This window comes from Lineus longissimus, chromosome 7 (assembly GCF_910592395.1).
Source record: "Lineus longissimus chromosome 7, tnLinLong1.2, whole genome shotgun sequence".
NCBI classification, from domain to species: Eukaryota; Metazoa; Nemertea; class Pilidiophora; order Heteronemertea; family Lineidae; genus Lineus; species Lineus longissimus.
In genome coordinates, this window is record NC_088314.1 from 15,600,754 (window position 1) to 15,612,514 (window position 11,761).

The 11,761-nt window shown below is 42.0% G+C and overlaps 1 protein-coding gene across 1 annotated transcript in view; it reads right to left on the reverse strand.

Moving 5' to 3' along the window:
* Nucleotides 1-11,470, reverse strand: part of LOC135490598 (hemicentin-1-like) — a 41,285-nt gene extending 29,815 nt beyond the window's left edge. The window contains exon 1 of the mRNA XM_064775824.1: nucleotides 11,109-11,470. Coding sequence (XP_064631894.1) covers nucleotides 11,109-11,166 — 58 coding nt within the window. The 5' untranslated portion in view covers nucleotides 11,167-11,470. The remainder of the gene's footprint in view (nucleotides 1-11,108) is intronic.
* Between the last annotated feature and the right edge of the window lie 291 nt (nucleotides 11,471-11,761).

The window sequence follows — 11,761 nt, forward strand, 5'->3', positions numbered from 1 at the left end:
TTTAAACTTGTGTTGGCAGCGCTGATAACTAGTAAAATTCTCTAAAGCGATGTTTCTGTTGAGGTTTCTTGGAATGAATACACCAGCATCAAGATAGTTTTGTATAGGTAAATCAACATTATTGAACCGTAATCAGCCTTGCACCTAAATAGGGTTAAAATTGGTGTTGGTTCATGTAATACCTGGCACTGGCACTTGCACTGGCTCTGACATGTTTTTCTTGCTAGAAAATGCAAATACAGTGTTTCAGGGACTTAATACATTTTTCAAAAGTAAATCTGATGGTCAGCATTAAGTTGAATCCAGTCAAAGTTTAAAAACAAAATTTAAAAAATACAATATACAGCCTCACCGCAGCCAGTGGGCTGCAGACTTCAGCTGGTCAGTTCTAGTCTGTCGCACTTAATAAGTTATAATCTATCATGTCAATTACATGCCCACGTAAAGGTTACAGTATGCAGTAAGCAGGTCAAGACATAGGCCAGACTACAAACCTACAAGTAGTCTGATTTCCTATGAATTTCAGTGGACTGCAAACCATTTTGGGATGGATCAGTGCTTGTGCCAGTGCCAGTGCCAGTGCCAGTGCCAGTGTCAGTGTGCCAGTGCCAGGTATTGAACCAACCCTAAAAATTGCATGAATTGTGAAAGGAATTTATGCAAACCACGCGTTAGCTGACATGACTATATAACTGCGACGTTACACATACGCACCATATTGAAAAGATCAGGATTGTATGAGGCCACCTTTTCTCTGATTGTTGACAAATGTTGCTGCCTTTAAAAATAAAAATAGAGACAGGAGCCCCCCCCCCCCCCCCCCCCCCGTGATAGGGTTGTCTGACGAAATCACGGACGCCAATTAACCATCCTGAGGAAATCGGGCGGTTAATGTTTGCTTCTCCGGTCCTACACACAAACCCGTGAGACAATCGACCTTATTCGGTAAAGAACAGACGTACATCACCTTTAGGTCAGCATCCGAGATTTTACTGTCAACCTCGGTTCCAGTACCACAAGTCTCATGTTTTGAATGGGTATCCAAGGCGAGTGCGGAGAATACTGATACTCCCATGGCCAATAGCCACTAAAATGGATTTTGGATGGTTGCCATGGGGTGACAAAGGGTATGGCATCAAATAAGAAGTGATACCTTATAACGGAAATTTGTCCACTTAATCATTAATGCACAGATGATATCATTCAAGCCGCATGTTATCACAAATATAAAAACTAGAGGCAATTACAAGCACAGTGATATGTCACATCATGGGTTTACAACAATAAGTGGATATACGAACCATTTTAATGTTGTATGCATATTGCGCGATGATTCATGAACAGAGGTTATTTTCAGTCAAAACTGTCAAAAGTCAGATGTGGGCACATTGAGTTCCAGTGGCCCCACTGGCCCACTGATACTCCCAATTGCCATTAAAATGGATTTTAGATGGTTGCCATGGGCTGACTAAGGGTATGGAATCCAATAAGGAGTGATACCTTATGATAACGGAAATTCATCCACTTGATCATTAAGGTCTCACAAGCCATGGCGTTAAAGTAAATACAATTTGGAACACGATAGACCAACTCATATCCATGGAAACGACCAGCGTCTGAAGAACTTCTTTCTGGGGGGGGGGGGGGGTACAAAGTGGCGACCTTGTATCCACTGGCTAGTGAGACCATGAATCAAGTAGCGTTCAGAAAGCGTTTTTAGATTCCAGGTTGCAGTGCGCACCTCGGAGGCGACAGTGCTCTTTAGTCCGTCAGCATGACAAAACAACCAGTGAAAATGCGACTTTAGAAATCGTTCCTGCTACGTATCTTGAACTTCCTAGACTAAATTACTTCAGGATGCAAAAAAAACACTGGCACCACAAATAGAATGGCCGAGGGGTGGATATGGCACCGTGCAAAAGACACCGCGAAGCGCATCACCGTTTCAAAGGGCTATATGCCGTTCGTTATAAATTTGTTATTTGTAATTGAATTTGAATTTTTTAGTAGCATTGATACGTCCAGAACATTGTTTTTGAGCATACAGATATAAAAGTTGCAGCAAAGTGGCATGGATGATAACTTCACTCCGGCATTGTGTATACTGCATTTCTATTTTCCTTACCCATGATCGACTGATACTAACAACGTACACCCCGTTGAAGCGGATGAGAAGGGAACTGCAATACGGAAATTAGACCGCATTTGATTTACTAGCACTTGCCACTTAAGGCCTAGCTATCGACCCCAAGGTGGATGTTATAAAGATTTGCCCTGGTAACCCTTTGACAACACGGTATACATGATATAATCAACGGGAAGGCTTTAAGGTGAGAGTAAGCACTGTATACAAAATGGACCGCGTATTGGGCTAGGCCTTCATTTTTTCAAATGTGAGGTACAATGCAAAGGGGCAACAAAAACTTAATGCGGAAAAAAATGATTCCCAGAAAGGACACCTAACTAGGCACTTTCAAGGAATTTAGACGGTGTTTTCCCTCCGTTGTCATAAGACAATGAGCAGAGACTACCAGGCGACACAGAAAAGAGAATACGAGTGGCACGCACACACAAAAAACCAAGACATTACAAAACACATAATTGTACAAATAGATTAAGGGCAGTGCCGCATTCAGTGACGCTGTGCCGCATTCAGTGACACAATTGTGTAAAAAAACCTGCAGATTAATTGCAGCTTTGAGAGATTTCTGGCGAGACAATAACATCGCCAAATACAAGTGTATATTCTAATGATCCAGTTTGGAGAGGTCCCGGTCCTTCTCGAAACCTTGTTTCCGTGATAAACCAACATTCCCTACTTGCCCCTTTAAATAGCGTTACCAGTTTTATGGTTAAAGTAGTCTAAGATGTTACAAGACGGTACATAAGGGTAATAAATCGTTGGTATGTCTCGTCTATTGGTCTCTTGCCATAAGCCACTACAAGTAGATCGGCCAATCGATCAAACAGCAATGATGTTTGCTGGCCATGTCCCCCACACACAAATCGAGTCTTTTGAACTGCGCACCAGTCGGGTTACCCTGGCAACAGTACCTGGTATGAATGTTATAAGAATCAATGGCGGGCAAGAAGTGCGGGATGTGGATTCGTGTCTTGGGGAAATAACTACCAATGAAGAAGAAAATAACAACATAATCTTATAACCTCGACATAGGCATTATCAGCAGTGTATGATCGTTAATTTCGACCATAGGAAATACTTACATAACAACGCCTGTAATAGCAGTGCATGAACGAACCTTAACACATACATGAATGTGATTGAGACATTGGTGCTCACAGAAGTAGTACACGTACCTCAGCTGCAACCGTCATGACGCAGGGACATATTCTCACTTTCTTATAATGGGGTGGGGTTAGGAAGGGGGCTAGTATCATCATTGGGGTTATTTCATGCCAGTTCCGGGGCCGTAAATGTACGCCTGCTTTTTCGAGTCCCCAGCGTGAAAAACTATTATTATGCCTGAGATGCTTTTTCATCCAGACGACACATCAATCGAAATCGTTAGTCGATGTATGCAGAGGTTAAGCAGGAAGATGCAGTTTGTTCCACGAAAATAGTCCTGTCACAGCAAGGACGTCTAGCGTATACGTCATGTGGTACACTCCCATCAGTTTAATCATGACATTGAAAGGAGACAGGAACAAGATGGGCTGGATTAAGTTTGCTCGAAGTCGCCGATGGATGTCTCCATATTAGAGTATATATGTCGGCATGATTCACGCTTGCACTCACAAAATTTAAGTTTTCAGTTAGAGGCAATCCCAGTTTCCGTACTGGGCATATTAGTCACCTGGGGACCACCAACGAATCCCACGCTCCTGTGAGTACCTCTTAAGCAATTGCCTCAGGGAGTCACATCGCATCCTACGTATGCTACTTGATTATTTTGTAATCAAAGTATGGGATGCATCTTCGGGCTTCGCCAGTAAGAAGACAGTGTTACAACGCTTCTTGCGTCTACATGACGAAATCTGGTTAACCCTTTCATCCCCTGTCAATTGGTAAACGGTAGATGGGTCCATACCGGTTTGACCGTTCTGGTTGTCTATGTTTGCCAATGTACCTTACTCAATATCTATATTTGTGAAATTTACCTTAAACTGCGAGAAAATGAAACATAAAAACATTTCACATAAAGTGGGCATAGGTTTTTCATGCGCCTGGCCCGTCTATTTTTTTTCACGCTCCCACGACTCTAGTGTTAGCGACTATCAGCTCTTCGTCATCCAACCACCTTACTTGATTACTATAAAACCAATACCTACATAGTATATCTAACATTCTCATCAGTAAATTTTCTACTGGCAGGAGCATTTTTATGAGAGAATAACCCCCTCCGCAAGCATTGTGTGAATAAATCTAAATTTGTACTCTTGCACGCTAGGGTAGCTACTTTTGTTCCCTCCTTGATGTAATATAAACACATGATACCTTTTACATGATACGGCATAAAAATCGTACTATTGCCTTGCAGGGCTCAGCAGATGCAAGCAAAAATACAAACGCAAAAGCCAAAAAGGAACGCCAAGTTTCGAAATGGCAGAAGTGTACTGCTGGCAAAGGTTAAAACTGCTGCAATCAGCACGCATGATGAGAGGAGATGATGCTGGGATTATAATCAGCCGGCGCCCTGTGAGAAGTAGAGAAACGGTACTTAGTTCAAATGGATTGCTGCAGCGTCATGCAATATCACCTTGTTTTAGCAAATGCCAGACATACCTTCAACAATGGCATTCTAAACATCTAACAGTTACTCCATCAGTGGTGAAACTGAATGCTGGCAAAACAACCAAGGTAGCTAATAAAGCTGAATCAAACCAGAGTCATTCAATCTGATCAAACCTAACAAACTGTATTCAGCTTTTATATTTCGATCGACATATAAAAACCTACAAGTAATTAAAGATCCCGTTCAATCGCAACTTCACCACATGGTGTAGAAAATGAATGTTCTTTTTCGTCATTCTAACACGCAGGCATGATGGTGATCTAGCTGAGGTGTAACAAAAGCATAAGCATATGTCTAATATATACGTCTGTCTAATACATTGTATATAAATTCCAGTCAGCCCGGGAGTTCTTTAAGTCCGTGCAGCCTGCGACCGGGGCAAAAGAAATTACAGAAAGTACTTCCGAATTCTTACGGTTTTACCCTGGATAATCGATTCTCCAACTTACCGATAATCTTATCTTAATCTGGTGTACTCGAGGCAGGCTTTCCCCCTTTCCGAGCAGCCTATCTTGATAGTGCCTGCCGGGAAAATTGCGCGCATCACAAATTCAATTCATGATACACGGTCCCTGTAAACGTCGAGTAGAAATCTACTGTCCTCAACAAGTCACAAACCGGGACAGGTTTTAGGTTCAAAGTCGTAGGAAAGATTAAATGTCATATATTCTAGACGGGTATGTGTGGCACGCCTTTGATTGTCAGCCAACAATCATACCCCTGAAAATGTTAACACACATCTTCTTCAAAGTTTTTTCATTCGAAAATATTGAGCGGGATCGGGAGGGATCCGGGCGCAGGTACGCATTGAAGAAAACACGTTGGTTTCTCAATATCCCTATCGATCTTACGTGCGCTGATATAATTAGTATCGACTGAGCAAGACTTCCCAGTAACACAAATTGTGAGAGTCGATGTTTGCCTTTTTTTCTAAATATCATTTTTAAACATCAGTTTGTTGTCTTAACTTAGGCAAATATACTTGCTGGCCGAGCCAATGTTCGACTATGTTTGCCGAATCAATATGGCCAAAACTGGTAATTAATGCAGCCTTCAATGCAAGCCCTGTACTCCCTTGCGTAGGGATCGACGCGAGGTCGACGTTGATGATGACGATGCACGAGAAGTTCCACAGCCGACTATTCCCAAACGAGCAGTTAAAAAATATGACGAAAAACACGTCGAAATCGTGGACTTATGGAAGTTGCTTATTATCGACGAGCTTTGGACGATGGTATTCGTGAAATGTCGATTTTCTGGCAATCAAGATGGATGTGGTTAAATATATTCGGTCCTATATTGCCCGACTCTACCTGAGACAGTTCTAAGTAAGATGTTAAGCATGGCTTCGCAAAATTCGAAAGTGGGTGCGGTCGGTATATGGCATACTGATGGGCGACTTTCATTGGTTTCTCCGTGTAATCAAGTTTTTAACTGGTGTTGTCACTGATGATGACAGTGATCTGCTGACGTTCAGCACATTTGCGTGGGTGATCCAGAGACGTATCCTGCCCCAAAGGATTGGTGAATGTGAATGCCATTCTGGGTGATGATATTTATGTCAAATCCTGAACGAAGAAGATAATCAATTGTCTACCAAGTGAACTTGGGGGTTGACCGGTGCATAACGGAGTTTGACATCATCACGGCTGTAAATTTTCTTATAGCCGGGTCAACTCCGCTAGGGTTGTCAAGGAAATCGACTCGAGCCAAGTTTACCCGGAGGTTTCGATTTTCCCAAAGATAAAATCGCCTTATGAATCAGGACGGAATAACACGGCCGATTTGCTTACGAACATCGCTACTAAATAATCACACCATCATTAAGCGATATTGTAAAGCAATATGTACATGTAGGTGGGGAATTGCCTTACGTAATAAAGGTTTACTTGTATTATATCGGATGCTATCCCATAGCTGTTGCGCCATATTACAAGAAAGCAATACCCTAATTAGACAACCCAGTAATAGTGTTACATAATGGTCTCGAATAATTTATGCTGCTTTGTTTGGTAACGGGCGCGTTATTGCAGCAGTCTAATGGGCGTTACATAATCCATGGCTAATCTTGGTCAAAGAGCATTATGGTTTGTCCTCCTCCGGGTGGTGTGTGCTTGTTCAGACTGAATTTATTTATTTATTCTGTATGATTTTTAAAGCATCTACTTCTAAGTAGAATGTCGTAGTGTACTTGAAATGTCCGATCAACAGACCAAATTAGTCAAATATGCAACGAACGCATGACTATCGTCATCATCAGATGGTGAAAACGGGCGATTTGAGAAAAAAAGGTTATTCCCTTTGACACTTTTTTACGATTCAATGAATAGCTGCAAGAGATCTGTTTACAAATGAAATATTTGAACATCATGGTAGATATTGAGGAGTGCCACGACGTGCCTTACAACAGAAAGAGTATTAATTTGTCGGACTAATTTGCCGAAAGCTTACAATCTTCAGATATAGTTCATAGTCCATAGTTCTCACAAGAGCAATGCACAACATCTCCATATATAGGCATGCGGTGTCAATAATGCATACATTAGTTTATATTTATTGTTATTGTAAATATGTCACATTTCTTTAAAATTAGCATGGCCAAATTCAGTCCATGTCATATTAAGAGAAACCTATAGCGAAACGCCTCTCCGCATGCAATAGTGTACGAAATCTACAACTTGATAAAATGATATGTCCTGGGGACATTGTGCTCACCTGGGAATCATTTAGTTACAGATGAAATGACATATGGAGTTTAAATTGACTTTTAGATATGACAAAATGTGGCACGGTCAATGACACTTTTATAGTTTGACCTCTGTGAACTTGATAAACTAGGTCACAATTGACCTAAATTGAGTCAACTTGTACAGATGCCCAATAGGTGTCTCCCTATAAAATTTGAAGAATCTCAGACAATTAGTAGTGAAATATATCAACTTCAGTGGAAATTTAGAGTTTGACCTTTCTGAACTTGCCCCTGTTGTTGACGGACGACGGACGGACCGACCGACGCAGGACGACGGACAAGACGTGATGAGATAAGCTCACCCATGTAGCTAAAAACCAACACTATTCATATTTTATTGCGGCAACTATTTGTTCGTTCATCCACTTCACTCTCGTCTCATTCTAATTGATATTCGTGTCTTCATAAATATCCGAGTGTACTCTATCACTCCAGAAAACAAATACAGAGCGAGTCATTTATATTCGACTTCCTTCACGGCTACTGTACTGCGCAGCAACTTTTAAGATCAATAAGTGGTTTGGAAGTTCAGAATATAGCTTCCATTCTTCAAGAAGATCGAAGGAAATCATCTCTCTTTACACAGACATTTCCATTACACCATGAGGTCCCGGCTGTGTCGCAGGCATGCGAGTGATGATATTAGAATAAACAGATCACTCAGTGATCAGTGATGTTCACACCACCACAAAACCTACAGAAACAGAATGCATAAACCCTTGGAGCGATACTTGTACGTGGATTTTTTTGGTGATAATTGTGTTGATCGCCTGATATGACTTTGGTATCTTCACGCACCTGTGATCCACTCCAGGAAATCGTGGCGGAACAATCTGAAGTGGCGGCTTGTGTAGGCAATCAAGTAATGACGTAGTTGCGCGACTCGGCAAATGTCCTCTTCTTCCCTAGCGTTCGCTGCTGATATTCTCCAGGGAGTATTCCTCCTCCAAGGCGGGATGAACGTTTTTGCAAGCCACAAAGGTTTAGGCGCCAATTGGATATTTGTTATCTCGCAGGCTACTCAGGTTTCTCACTTGGTGGGATCTTTAACCTGCCCTGGCATAGACGATCCCGGGTTCTCCGCGGGATCGAATTCGAGTCATTTTGCGTGGTAGCGAGCGGCATTAACCACTAGGCTAGATGAGGCTCGACTGATAGTCTAACATTTCAAATATATGTGTAGCTAGATTTTGAGGGAAAAATCTTATTTCCAATTTAGAATGTAACGACCTGTTTTCCATATATGACGCGCGGTTAGCACTATAGCAACGGATTAGAATATGTTATCCATGGAGACAACCCTAGGCGGCCGAGCAAGAAAACACGATCGACCAAATACCCTGTAACTGCTGAGAAAAACATGATGCATGTATGAGTTCCATGACAGGCACCAGAACCGCTCTGAGGAAATGAAAAAAAAGGAACTGTATATTCCCAGCGAATTCTTACTCGAGACCATCGGCGCCGAAAAACTACTGTCTTGCCAACTAAGCAACTGTTCATTTCTTCAAAGCACTTATCTTCAGAGTTTACAAAGAACAAAATGAGAAAACGATGTAAATCTGACAGTAACATCGATTGCTTACAACAAGTGATTTGTAGCATATTGTGGAAGACTGCAGGCTCTAGTAGTAGTAGTAGAGAACCGTGCCCACCCCCTCCCCCTCCCACCTCCACCAAACACAAACACACCATATATGGTATTACTGTGACTGTCACCAGCTTTGGAACTGCTCTCGGAGATTCAAGCCATATACAGACAATACTGGCTTGAAAATCGATGCATCCATACCGTAACCTCGACCCGTTGCTCTCAATCACAATCCATATTTTTAGATTTCTTCACTTTTGGCATATTGGGTAAGTGCCATGGATGCCGTAGTTAAAGTAGTGCATAAGAGTATAAATTCGTTTTCAATTCAGCCATTAGAAAATTCGGTCCTTTGGCAAGCTGTTAATACTGTCCGGACTAACTGGTGTGAATTAACAGCTGTGCCAAGGAAGTTGCTTTGAAGTGACCCACATACATTTTAAGAAACATATCAAGGTTGATGATGACCTAACCTAAATTAGAAAAAAGTCCCGAATTGGCCATTGTTCCTGGCTCTTATATTCCAACGAGTGCGCTCGGCGAATATTGTTTTCCACGAAGTTATGCATTGTCAATAAAACTGATTTTGCCACACGCTTCCTCAACTTTTGCCAACACTTATTCTTGCTATGTTCCCTTACTAACCGGTGTAGAAGTAGAAAATATCCCCGTGGAAAAAGTGTCAGGCCCTTGTATTCGAGCGACTATGGTATATTAATATAAGGTTGACCACCAATAGCGAAGAGATTGAAGTGTATAATAGAATCCTTTGTTCCCAGGCATTCTCTTCTATGTCATTTCAAACTTTTATCCTTACCATGCATAGCTACCCATTTCTTTAAAGGGACATCCAAGGCATGAGATGTGTTCGTTTTTTATTCATAAAACGGCTTCAAGCTGAACCGTGACCTCGGCCGGGACCATGACTTTTGGTACCTTGGATCGTGCCAACCAAGTTCATTGAAATATCATTAAACTGTAATTACAGTGCGCTTTAACGGAATGTAAGCAGGCAGCCACGTGGAATTTGCATGCCATGCCAAAAAAAATACTCCGCAACAAGTACTGGTATTGCGAAAGCAACCGCAACTTCGAATCGACCAGAACGTTAGTGCTAGTTCGCTATTAATGACGTCACTGGCACCAAAACTACTTCAGTTCAGATGTTGTCCTACAAACTTCCGTCAATTGCAAACATTCTTTATGAAATTACTTAGTTCAATTCATACGATACAGCGCAAAAAAAACCCGCTCAAATATGAAATTGTTCAATTATATTCATCGCGGATTACTACATTAGCCTATAATTCACATCGACACCATCATTGCCTGGTGGCGCCACGGGTTGAATTATTCAATATGGCGACGACGAATTACAATAACGGGACTATGACCTCTCGCTCAAGTCACGTAAATTCTCGTCAATCCCCATACATTAGAGTGTAGTGAAAGTCATTACCGGTGCATAGATAATCATATGTTATGACGCTATATATGAGCTGGCGCGTGGTGGTGAGCAAGAGTATAATCCGCCTGGCCACACAAATCCCACGCCCAAGTTGTCCTTTGGAAATAAGTAAGCTTGTCTGTCTGAAATCAACGCCCCAACACACTCCGCGTCGTTTTCCAAACCAGGTTTTCAACCGTAAAATATAGGGATTGCCCATCTTTGACGGCCTCGCCGCGTCGCCTTTCTTGGCTTTTTAAAGACATATTATTATTTCTACGACACGTCATAACGGGTTAACGATATCAATGAATACTAAATATTCAGTATTAAGGCAATCGGCTTCCTAACACGCGAAGTATTCACAAATTTACATGTGGCAGACATCTTCCTGGCTTGCCCGAGCATCTATACCCCACTAGTAAATCGATGGAAAAAGAAGATAGCAATCTTCATCTTGTTCCAGCGGCTATATCGCATTCCCGAGTGTTTTTGATTGCTATATAACCGGTTATACGAGTATTACAAGACTACGATATGTATAAGCAAAGAAGACAACCATCTTACCCGTTAACACCACAGCAATCAGAACAATCGTCAGATATAATCCACTGCATAGATGCATCTTTACTCGTTTGGTTGTTTCTCAAATCCTCAAAGAACGCTATTTACATCCTGTGTGCAAGCCGATATGACAGTGATTGCGTTGTTGCAGTGTGGCCTTCAGTAATTACAGCTAGTCATATGTCCCCTAATGGCGGCCTAATTACAAATACACCACAATTCCATGGAATTCAGACAGTCAGCCGGCGCTGTCAGATGACGACAATATAACGTATATATTATGCTTTACCAGCCGGTTTACCAGGCGATATTAACGAGAGCCAGTTAGCTGCTATACGCAGTGCGCAGTATAGCCTAGACGCCGCAGACAAACAAGCAATCAGGCGCAGGGGCGCTCCCCGGGGGCCAGCGATTGTTGGCATTGAAATCATGACGAACTCACTAGGATGTCTAGGCCAATGGTCGTAGCGATGGCGCAGACGCAGAAGCTAACATACTCTTCGACCTGCGATGAATACTACATGAAATACATTCCTGCGACCGACTCATACCGCCTGGCTTGTCAGCTACTGTGAGTCGGTTTCAATGAATTGTATCCGTAGCAGGTAACGAAATTCGTAGGACGCGAAACAAATCACTGTTTAAATGTGTTTGTT